This window comes from Opisthorchis viverrini (genome assembly GCF_000715545.1).
Source record: "Opisthorchis viverrini unplaced genomic scaffold opera_v5_248, whole genome shotgun sequence".
In the NCBI taxonomy this organism is placed as follows: Eukaryota; Metazoa; Platyhelminthes; class Trematoda; order Opisthorchiida; family Opisthorchiidae; genus Opisthorchis; species Opisthorchis viverrini.
In genome coordinates, this window is record NW_008751903.1 from 586,319 (window position 1) to 598,227 (window position 11,909).

The window sequence follows — 11,909 nt, forward strand, 5'->3', positions numbered from 1 at the left end:
TCTCTGTCGTATCTCTGTATCCGATGGACGGTTTACATGGTAATTATCGAAATGCGTTGAAGCATTTACTCATTACTGTCTGGTATTCAAACAACGCCCAGGAAAGTTGAATAGGACACCTGAAGACCGTGCAAATCAGGTTTTTACTCTCGTGTCTGATAGCTTGTAACCGCGTAGTTCGTGTCGGTCAGTTGAGGGTTCCGCACTCGAGGCTCTCTTCTTTTCACTTATATGAGCCTGATTTCCAGCTGTACAAGAACACCTACCGAAGATGTGCCTTCATTCCGTTCCGTCCGAACAAAACATGCGAAGGGAGTGTAATAACTGGCCTCCGAGTTATGAAGGTATTTGGATTATAACACGGGTACCTTTGTTGCTCGTGTGAATGAAACTAGGCTGGAACGACTCGTCCATCTGTATCCCCAGCACAGTCCAGAAGGAACATCCACCGGTACGGCGGTCGTATAACCATATCGAGTCATTTAAATAAAATATTGCGGTGAAAAGAAAACCAGAGAGGGACGAAAAGACAGCATAGCCACCACAAAAATTTGAGACGCTTGCACTGTACAGACCAACTGACTGGAATCTGTGCTCCAATGGACCCCGGTTGGTGGCCAACTCTTTCAGGCCAAGTGCCAACAAGTCTCACCTACAAAACCCCGACTTTCGATCTATCCTTTGTCTCACCTTCTAACATTAATGTTCGCAATGAAATTTTCACGCGGAAAGTGAATCCAAAACTCCTAATGGCGACTTTGGGCCTCGGCGTAATAAACAAGCAAGATGTCCACGAATTCGTTAGGAGCTCAGCCCTATGAAACTCAAAGGTTTGTGGGGTGAAAGTTCGTTCAATAAATGGAATTAATCTGTACAGCGGTCAAATCGATCGAATATGTTCACGTGCAGGTGCACGTGACGAATGATCAATAAGACATATTCAAAATACGACAAAGGTTCGAAGCTCCACACCCATGCACAGTCAATGCCTGTCCGATGACGAATAACATAGACATTGCTGTGCGATTCAAGAACCTCAAAAGTCCTGCTATCCCCACATGTTTAAGAGCATGTGGGGATGAAATTTTAGCCAGGATCAAGTCTGGACAGTTGAGCACCCTTCCTACGTGCTGGTATAGCATGGTGCTGGGCGCTGAGGGATTACGCCAGGACAACATTGAAGATGTGCAAGAACTGATGAACCTGATGTTGATGGACAAACGGTTTCCCACCTTGCCCGAGGAGCCGTCCGTCCGCATGCCTGAGTACACCATCTTGTCGACGCAAAGGATATTCGCCGTGCTCTGGGAATTTCTCCATCGATGTAAGGAAAGCCTCCAAATAAAACTGGCCTATCCCACAGCCGGTTGGGTGATATTTGGTCCATCCTATTGGAAGCCATTCGAGGTAGTAAACGAAGCACACTACGTAAAGGAGGTTCGACTGCTACTGGACGATCTGTACGACCGAATTCCGATTAGAAGAGATATGCTGTGTTATACAATGGGATTGATTAGCGAGATCACGAACGATGCCGTGGATCAATGCCGAGATCAGCCATCCTTGGCCTATTTGACACGATATCAACTTGCCCATCAGTTCGGCCCGGTACTATTCTCTATTTATTGTGAAAATTGCAAAACTGAAGTGACCGAACGAAGCCAGACCTGTTCTTACTGCTCAATGGTGTCACAGTTGTTGGACAAGCCGTACGTGGCGGATGTGGTGGACCGCCTTCTTCGTTATTTGCCAAGAGACTTTTGGCGCAACACCTTAGCGATTGCCCAACCTAGCGGATCAATGGCCCAGGTTGATCCGAAACAAATCCACGCGGACATCCAGGCGATGTTCTGTAACATGAAACCATTGCCTACGCCGACAAAGGGAAAACAACCCGTCGCCAGCGGACCCCCATCGGCAACTGCCTCTACCACCACCGCCAACATGTTGGTTCCACCTCCACCTGTAGCTCCAGCTCCGTCAGTTCGGTCAAGACCTTCTCTGATTAGCTCGGTACAGACCAACACCACACAACCGTTACAAACCGATACAGTACAGAGGCCGTCTAAGCAGATGAGTCCACCAATATCCTTGATCGAACCTTCGCTACATTCGCTACTGAGAGAATCTCCGTCGACGGGTCGAAGCCTGTCAGTTGATCCGATTTTGGCTAGCTGGGAACCGCATAAACCATCGAGGCGAGGAAGAAGGACCAAACGATATTCCATCACCCATCGAAGTACCCCTACCCATGAAAGTAGCACTGCAAGTCAGAGGAAAAGTACTTCCACCAGGAGAGCTAAAAAGTCCCACAACTCAAAAAGTACGCGCCCTCCAGCGGTAAGAAAGAAGCCTACCGTGAAGCGAAGCGTAACTGCACATTAGCTGACGAATAAGGTGGAGGTGTTCCAGATCCTCTTGCATGCACGTAATGGGATGTGTTCAACTCAACATAATTACTCCAGCTATTTTTTGACAATTGTTTTGAAAAAGAAATATCCAGGCTGTCAATGTTTACACCGAAATAACTTCGTGGTAGCATTCGACCAGCTTTCGGCTAGGTGTTCTCTTGAGAACACAAGGAACTGTTCTTTCCGTAACCTCGGGGGCAATTCATTAGATGCGGTATATGGTGCTTTTTCCCAAATTAGGCTGGATGCGCCGGTTACGTATTTACTAGTTTTATTCTTTTCAGAGACAGGGACACCTCAGAAAATGAAAAATGACAGCGAATGTACAGGACCGATCATATCAAAGACAGCGTGTAAGATCCTTTCGACGCCTAGCTCCCATGGCACCCGAAGGGGTTGTTCAAACCCACACGGAAGCAATCGAAAAGCTTGAGGCTAGAGGATGGCGTAGAGTGATATACCGTGAAACAAAAAACCCAGGCTGGATTTCTGCTCGTAGCATATGAAGAAATGACCCGAGGTAGCTTCCCAGAGCAAACAATTTCTCCAGAAATTTCGGCGGTTTCGCAATCAGACAAACGCCTTCCTAATTTATCTTTTATAGACACGCTTAACCATCGCTTGCTGAAAAGTGTCATTTTCCGCGCCCAAGTCAGAGTGACGGAAGCAGAGGGATGGCCAACATTTGGCCTGGCAGAAGGGTTTGAAATAGTTTACGAAAATCTGGGTGCGGTCGGTGTGATTCGCCTGGTTGGGGACGCTGCAAGATATGGCTGCTGATCGATGCACTGGTTAGTTTCCACCCAGGTTATCTTAGTCAGTGTCTGTAGGTGTGGACACCTCGGAATGATTGAGGTAAACTAGTTGTAAGTCCCTTCCCTGTCCAGTCTTACTCTTTTCTTCACAACAAGGCTTTCGAATAAAAATCGCAGTAGTGCGATAGCGAAGTATCAGCGTTGAACATTGATGTTATGCTATCGGTGATGACGAAATAAATCTACGCTGCACACCTGAAAAATGTAAAGTATTGCGGCGGGACTAAGTGGGATGAAACCTGAACTCGGTGTTTACAGATCAGCCGACCGATGTGGTAGATAAAATCACTTACCTTAGCAAGCGTGTGAGTTCCGGTGGACCGATTGGAGACGAGATTAACCCTCGAATAGGGAAGAACAGGACAATTTTTGTCAACCTCCGACAGCTGTTGTGCAGGTGTGATATCAGTTTGTCTAGCTATGGCACAGTTTACATTGCTGCAGTGCGACCTATACTGTTTTATGGGTCGGAAACTTTGTGCGAAAGCTGTCAGGGTTTGACCATCAGTGTCTCCGAAGCTCTGGTCGGGTTGGTGAGAACAGTGGATTAGCAATGTTGATGTACACAAGACGGTCCTAGGATGAAGGAACTCTTCCGCGATAGATGAATTACAGATGTACACAAGATGGTCCTAGGATGAAGGAACTATTCCGCGATAGATGAATTACTCACGCTGCGTAGGTTACGCTTGTCAGATAACCGTCTGCCCCGCAGAGCTGTTTTCGCCCAGCCCTGCGCTGAGTGGAAGCAACCGAACTGCGAACGGATCATGAAATCACTAAATCGACAACTGCCGCCTTCCCGGATGGGGACCCCGAGACGCAACCCACCAATGACACTGACAGAAATGACCCTATCACGCAGTCAGTGGCACTGGTGAATCAAAGTCAGTCCCCTTAGTGTCCCAAATTAACTGATCATGTCCTCCAGTGTCCGAAGTCGTGGGAAGTGGAACCAACGTACCCTTGATAGAGGGTTTCTGACTTATTTCCTAACAGTCAATGAATTGTGGAATGTAGCAGATTTTACATTCAACCATAGACTTGAAAAGATGGTATGTGATGAACTTTGCTTGACCGTTTCACGTAAGACTTCGACCCATGGACCTTTCGGTCAGAAAGTTCGAGCCGCAACGATTGAACTACCTCAGACGAAGAGACGAGGAAAGGTCACGCGGAAGGGCATGAAACAGGTAATCAGATAATGATTATGGCCGAACTAGCTTGCTAACGTTCTTGTTACCAGAACTTAGATGAGAAGAACGACCGTGCTGGCTGGACGTAACATGTTACTAGTGATAAGGTTGTTGAAAACTCTTCGGAAGCCCGCGACCGGTTTCTCCCTTCTCCGAGTTTCCGACAACCTTATGTTATGCGAGCGGGACAACATAGAGGAATGATTCAGCTGCATTCCGTTGAGTCTCCTGTCAAAACCCAAATCGTGTGCAAATGAGAGTGGTTGTCTTTTTTCCATAAAGGAAACTACTTACAAGGTTGCTGAAAATCCTTCGACAGCTCACGACCGTTTTCGCTCTTCTTGGGGTTCATCAGGTGGGCGCAGTTCCCAAGTTTCCGTCAACCTGATGTCCTACTTGAACCCGAATTGGACAGTTTTCGGGAAATACACTCATTTGCAAATCAATTAGGTTTCCAAGAGAGACTCAAATGAATCTCTCGTTTATGATATTCTACAACTGCATGTGCTGCACACAGGTCGCTTCATGATTCAGTTGGCACGATATTCGAGATATCGCAGTATATTTTCATAAAGGAAACTACTCACAAGGTTGCTGAAAACTCTTCGACAGCCCACAACCGGTTTCGCCCTTCTTGAGGCTCATCAGGTAAGTGCAGTCCCCGAGTAGTTGTCGACTGTGCCTCGACCTCGTTTCAAAACTCTTAGCACTGCTGTTGTGAACATGGCCCACATGAATCACAAGATGAAGCTGGGGTGATCACCGAAATCCACAGGCATCGAACTTTCCAAGCCTTGAGTAGACTGGAGTTGAGAATTTGTGTGCTCTCCGCGTCGCGAGACAAGAAATTTCCCCTACTTAAAATATTCATCGATAACCCTAGCCCTCATTCCAAATGTCACTATCGATGATATGGTAACGGACTTCGATCCTCAGTTACAGAGTTAGCTCCGTCAAGATTTGTGGAGCAGCGGATATCTCGATCACTAGAGACCCGATTTCAGGGGACCAATTCCTTCGAAGCAGTCAAGAAGCCAACAATTCCAGAGCAATCTAGGTGACATACAAAGACGTACGTAACCGCTCTAGAGAAGCCACTGCGCGCAAAAACGACGCAGGACGGACGGAGTCATCAGTCCAAAGTGCTGACTCTACAAGGCGAAAGTTATAAACGGGGTGGGGAGAGGGGGAGCAAAAAGTATGTGAAAGAGAAAGAAGGAAGGCGTCAGTAGTAATCCGTTTTCGCTTACCCACCCTGCTGTATGCAGCAAGTAAGGCGACCCGGCTGGTGACACCACGTGACAACCGATGTGGCATGTGCTTAGTTGTACATGTGTGATTCATGATTGTACGTGGGTTGGGATACTGCCAGGATGACCAGATCTAGACAGGAGGACGATTAGACTGATCAACCAAAGCCTTTGGCTCAAAAGTCTAACCGCTAGGTAGCAGTGATTGGCGGGAAATACAAGTACATCACCCTTTTTATGGAACAAGTCCCCATACATGTTCCACCCCCAACCGGCAGGACCAAGAGACTGCGTTTGTCAAACCTCTAACCATTGACCGACCTGGCATGACAGTGTCTGTGAGTGTCGCGCCCCCCAGTATATTTCAGTTGGTAGCCGAGGTACACAAAACCACCCCCTTGTACTGCCGGCAATACGCCTGAGTATGGGTGGTTCCGCTGATTTTGTTGTTCATATGTTCGGCAATTCGCTTGCAAACGTCTTGACACCATGCGAGAAGACGTGGTAACGAAAATCCAACAACAGGAGTACGCCCTGAACCCTGACCATATCTTCCACCTCAAACTGTATTCATTCTTTCGCGCATAACGCTGTGGAAGTTTATTTATGAAGCTCAGAGCCCGGGTAGAGGATCACGAGCCTAAATATGTCCTGGGCACTTGGGATCAAGTCATTCAGTCCACGTTTTTCCGGAATCGCGTTGCTTCCATCATCAAACGCCTAATCCACGGTGAATTCAGTCTTCCAAGTTATCAAAACAGGTGAATGGTCCTGATCGCTGATCTTTCCTGAAGTTTCGATAAGCATACGTGCTGAACACCGATACTGTGCTGTCTGTACTACTTAGGTCAAGCGTCGTCTGTTCTTCCCGAGTCACACTGGACATCTTTGTTGTTCCACGTGGCCCAGTTAAATTTCCGCTATTCGCCTATTCATCACCTACGCGACGCGCATCGCGGTTGACGGAAGCGTTCGAAATAGCACCATTTTTTACAGACTGTCTGCTGTCGTTATCCCAGACAGCCTACTACGTAATGGCAAGAGAGAAAGTGTAGTCTTGTTAGTTTGTCTAAGGAAGATGGCCCTTTTAAAGGTCACTTTTCAGATGAACGCATCGGGGGAGGAACAAAACGCACCAGAGAATTTGCGCTCAGCTGGTAACTCAAATCACTGTGGACTTGCACACGGTTTAAGGTGAGAAAAAAAACAGGTCAGCTTGTTGGTATGTCCCTCTCACAAGAGTGGTCAAAATCATGATTGGGTAAGGCTATACGATTATTGGACGTGTTGCCACTTTCCATCAAGATATTTGCGGATCACGGGACCTTCTTGGTCTGCTGTATGCAACTCTGCCACGCCAACAGTCCGGTCGTATCTATTCCAATAATCTTCGGCTTCCCTAGTTCGGGACATCTCTTTCAGTACAGGGCAATACTCTCTGTCAACGTCCGGCAATATCATTGGAGAATGTGTAGTAATGAACGATGAAATGGGCTAAGAATGTCGCACGCCTGAACGCTTGTGACAACCAGGTACCTTAAAAACCCCAAAATTCGCCCAGTCAGTAACGCATTGGACGTTGCATCTCATGAGTTTGGCTTGTTTTAGCCAAACCGTCCAAAGACAATATCCTCAGGAATCACGCATAGGGAGAGAGAAGACGGATGCACTTTAAATCTACTAATATTTGCCTGGAAAGGAATGGACGAGCACAAAAGTGATGCCGAAAGTCGCCAGCCTCAGTGCAGAGCTCTCAGCCATAATCAAAAGTGGGAAATGACAGGGAACGTGATTGCCGTAGAAGTATGATAACGCATTTACGAAGACTACTGCGCTATTCCGATGACACCACAGGCCAGACGTCCACCGGCGTTCCCAGTGGTTTTGCTGAATTCGTGACCTCCTCGTCCAAGATCATCCTCCCCTTCGTGTACCTTTGGAAAGAAGAAATCGAGAGAAGCAGACCAGCATAAACTAGAGAACCAGCTGAATTCAGTTGTGAGTGTGCTATCGAAACCAAATTAGTGTGCAAATAAGAGTAGTTGTCGAAATCGGATATCAATTTTGTGCGGATCTGTGGAAGCACCGTAGGCGTGTGCAATGACGGCAGGTTTGTGGATAAAAATCTGGGTTAAGACAAGCAATACTTTCAAATTCGACAGATTCTTTCAAGCACAAGTTTGTAGATAAAAAGTAAAACACTGAAAACGAATAAAAGTGGTAATCCCAAAGTGCGGGACTTTTGTGGGTAGGAATTAAAAGGAAACTACGGCACCAAGAAATGCTTGCTCGTCGGACGGCTTTCTTAAATCACCTTATCAAGTTCGACGGATGTCTCCTTCAGGTCGAGATAGTTCAGTGGCTAAGGTGTGAAATTAGTGAGTGGAAGGTCTGTAATTCGACCCAATCCCGGCATCTCGATTGTTCCCGTCTAGGCTTGAGGAGTCTGACAGTATCACAGCCCTCGTGCTTCCATCGGGTGACACGGCAGTTGGGCATCGGGTGTTACGGGGCGAGATAGCCCAAGTGGTTAGAGTGCGAATTTACTGGCCGAAAGGTTCGTGGTTCGAACCCGAACTCTGCCTCTGGACTTCCCCTGCCTAGGCTTGGGCGACTAGGCAGTATCCCAGCCCTCGTGCAACCTTCGGGTGGCATAGTAGTTAGGCACCGAAAGGGTGCTACGGCTGAATGATTGTTTTTGTCTCCTTCAGCATTCACTGCATGCAAACGTATGCCACATGCAAGCCTGATGGTCCAATAAATCGGCGGAAGTGTTCGAAGAGTCATTACTGTCAACCACAGTTCCCCGCACCCGACGATTCCAATCAAAAAAAGCATGCACATAGCACTTCTTGGGCCCTCAATGAGGTTGTCCATTTTTGAGAGGATAACTGATGGAAGCACGTTTTACGGGCCACTTGTTTTGTCTTATACTAGGACAGCTATCGAATTAATTTTGACAGCAGGCTGTATTTTAGTACCAATTTTCATTGGTCACGGGATTTTTGAAACTTGTATTCACGTGGCTTTGTTTGAATAGTCACTTTCGTGTCCCGACCCAAACGGGGAAGAACTAGAGTTAATTTTCGCTCACACTAGGACTCACGATTGGCTGTATAGGGTTTGAATCCCAAAAATCCGATATAGGAAGAAAGCGGGTTGCCGCTACTCCACCAATACACGATGGTCGCATCACACCGAAGTGATGAAATCGATCGGCTCGGTAACTATCCTGCTTGCGCAGATGGACTGACCCACCTGTCGGAACATCGGAATCCGCTAGCACCACGGAAGTTGAAAAGTTGCCGAAGAATTTTTGTGATTAGTTCCACTCTCGTTCAGCTGTAGCACCTTTCCGGTGCCTAACTGCCATGCCACCCGAAGGTTACACGAGGGCTGGGATACTGCCGGGTTCCACGGACAGGTCAGCAATCAGAGCCATCTCGTCTCTACCAGTGATCGGGCCCCAAGTCAGGCGAACAAAGAATAAACGGAGTTCGGAGTAGGGAAACACAAAGCTTGGTACGGTGACCAAAGGAGCGAGACAATAAATGGAACATCACTGTAACACGCAAACTGGTCAAGTACAAAAGAACGGATCGTGGATAATGGAACTAACCAACCGAAACGTCACGTAGTAACGATGAAATGTCAAGTAAATGTGACTCACAACCATCGTCCGACCAACTATGGAGTTGGGGCCGCTGAGAGAAATGACTTTGTCGGTGAATACGTGTTGGGCAACACCTTGGGCATTGGCTTCGACATTACCAAGATCGCCGACATGACGAACCGGATCCTCCGGTGCACCATGGTCTACTCCGGTCGGGTTGAAGTGGGGTCCGGCAGACACACAACCATTTGTCGTGTCGCCAAACACATGGACGTGAAAACCATGTTTGCCGGGTGTGAGGCCCGTGATGTGAACATCGACCGTGACAGGTCCGTTTTCAACCTAGTTTGAAATGGTAAAGTAGGACTTGAGACAAACTAGAAACCGTCTAGAGTCACTTAATCAAAAACCTAAGACGGGTAAGTTAGGTTCCTCTTGCACAACATCGCTGAATACTATCGAAACGATGGCTTTCTGTTTCCCAAAAGGGTTTCGAACAGTGTGGCAAGCGCAGATCAGTCCCACCCGATGTACTCCTGTCACTTAGAACCGACAAAGCAGGGACAATAGGGTTGACCTTGCCTCAACATAGGAAACTTGCTATCTCATTGCGACAGTGCGCACTGAAGAAGCCGAGCGACCAGTCTTATTACACAGATGAGGCAGACACTGAGGATAACTCAGAACACAAGTCCCTTCTCTGTGTTGTCCTCATTCAAAATTCAAATTGAGCGAACCACCAAACTCCCGTACTTAGGAGACGATCCACCAAGTAACGCAATGACGTGATGGGAAAATTGCAGGTGCAACCGTTATTCTCACTAGCTAAGCCATCTGATACTCTGCATAGCATATCTAATTGCGGAGTGAAAACTTCAACACTCCCTGATTTGACTGGTAGGACGAATCTCTGGGGTAAACAAGCTTCTTCTTCTTCTTCATCATTACCATCACCATCGGCAGCATGAAATCAGTGTTCAGCACTGATGCTTCACTGACGTACAACCATGAAAGACACCGTCTCCACGAAGCAGCAATCTTGATGTCAAAAAGGCACATCGGTAAATCTTATGGGCCGCGTGTACCAGGCTACAGTAAGGGTTGTGTTGTTGTATTTGTGCGAGACACGGCCTCCGCAGAGAGATGATGTGAGGTGTCTCTAGGTTTTAACTACTGATGCCTCAGAAGCAGGGCTGGTTTTGGATGGCGTCAGCGTGTTAGTAACGAGGTGATTGGAAGGCGGGTATTTGGTTGTGTGGCAGGTACTTCAATCGGAGAAAACACCCGGCACCACCAACTACGAGGGCTTGGTCATGTGCTACGCATGCCGAAACACCGTCTACCGAGACGAGTGTTGTCTCCGTGCTTCCTTCAGAATGGCACAAACCACGAGGTCGACAACGCATGACTTGGCAGAAGGGCGGGGAAGAAATCACGAAGAGGTTGGGTGTTGTACGCCTCCCAGAATGGGGCCCTCGTGACCACACCTGTGCTTGGCTAGAGACGTTGCAAGGAATGGTGGCTGATCTATGTGGGTGGCGTTCGTGCTGTCAGTTTCTTTTCAGATTGACTGAGCGCTTGGAGGTGTAGGCACCTCAAACTGCTTGACGTAGGCCAGCACTAGGTCCCCTCCCTCGCCCACTTTTTTTCTCTTCCCTTCACTCTACGGCTTTAAATATAATTAGACGAACCCTATGGCTGTGCGGCAATGAAGCACCAGTGCCAACACTGATGTTGCTGTCTTTGATGATGATGCGATTTGCCACTCATCAACTGAGGGACATGTCAGACATCCACCAGATGAGCCGCGTAATGGATCGCTTTTCCGCGACCGAGGTACGCCTGAATGTGCCACCGTACTGAGATTGACAAGCTAATCTTGAAGTTGGCAATCGATTCCAGTTTCTCTCAGACTCCATGAGTTTCCGTATGTCGACGACCCTACAAAGATGCATCTGTGTTGCTGAAAGGCAACCAACCTATGAAACCTCCCGACTTGTCACCCACGACAATGTCTATCTAGCCTGTACCATGAAAAGTTGGCCAGCTCATACTTCACAATAGTCTTGACCAACTTGGAAGAAGCACCCAGTCATTGGCAAGTCTCCGGTACAACGGGGATAAAGGGATGATTGAGTCCTTTCGCAATGCGCATGGAGAATTTAACACTAAACTACATGAGTGAACCACAAGAAACCGTGAATTTGAGGTTCACAATATGATTTTTCGAGCCAATACCAATTTTCGTAGCGCAACGAGTGTGCTAAAGTTCAAGGTGGTTGGAACAAAGGATACGCACTTAACGGATGACGGAGGAAAATGCGGGACACTACTCTGTAAAGTCAACAGTAGTCTACACCCCACACACTCAGCCTTTGATACATAATCAATCACTGATTAGCCTAACATTAAAAATCGTTACGTTTAACGGTGCTCCAATCAAAAAAACTGACAACTAAACGACTTACCTCTTGTGTAAAAGTGGCCTTGCCTTGAACACCCACATCACCTTTTAGTACACAAACTGCCTTCATAGTTAGCTGCGCTCAGAAGACTCACGCTGAAAACAAAAAGTAACGACGTATAGCACTGCGTGCATATATATATATATATATATATATATA

The 11,909-nt window shown here is 47.4% G+C and overlaps 3 protein-coding genes across 3 annotated transcripts in view; 2 read left to right on the forward strand and 1 right to left on the reverse strand.

The window, feature by feature from the left end:
- Nucleotides 1-996: 996 nt before the first annotated feature.
- Nucleotides 997-2,382, forward strand: T265_14714 (hypothetical protein; the record flags this gene model as incomplete). The annotated part of the gene is made up of 1 exon (XM_009174906.1): nucleotides 997-2,382. A coding segment is annotated over one exon (1,386 nt), but the record flags the coding sequence as incomplete, so codon positions are not given.
- A 4,954-nt stretch (nucleotides 2,383-7,336) lies between these two features.
- The window catches only part of T265_08952 (hypothetical protein), a gene marked incomplete at both ends in the record, with an annotated part of 6,612 nt that continues 2,039 nt past the window's right edge, over nucleotides 7,337-11,909 (reverse strand). Inside the window, 2 exons of the mRNA XM_009174895.1 lie at nucleotides 7,337-7,606; nucleotides 9,343-9,627. Coding sequence (XP_009173159.1) covers nucleotides 7,499-7,606; nucleotides 9,343-9,627 — 393 coding nt within the window. The remainder of the gene's footprint in view (nucleotides 7,607-9,342; nucleotides 9,628-11,909) is intronic.
- On the forward strand, nucleotides 9,316-9,636 carry T265_08951 (hypothetical protein; the record flags this gene model as incomplete). The annotated part of the gene is made up of 1 exon (XM_009174894.1): nucleotides 9,316-9,636. The coding sequence occupies one exon, from the start codon at nucleotides 9,316-9,318 to the stop codon at nucleotides 9,634-9,636; it is 321 nt and encodes a 106-aa protein (XP_009173158.1).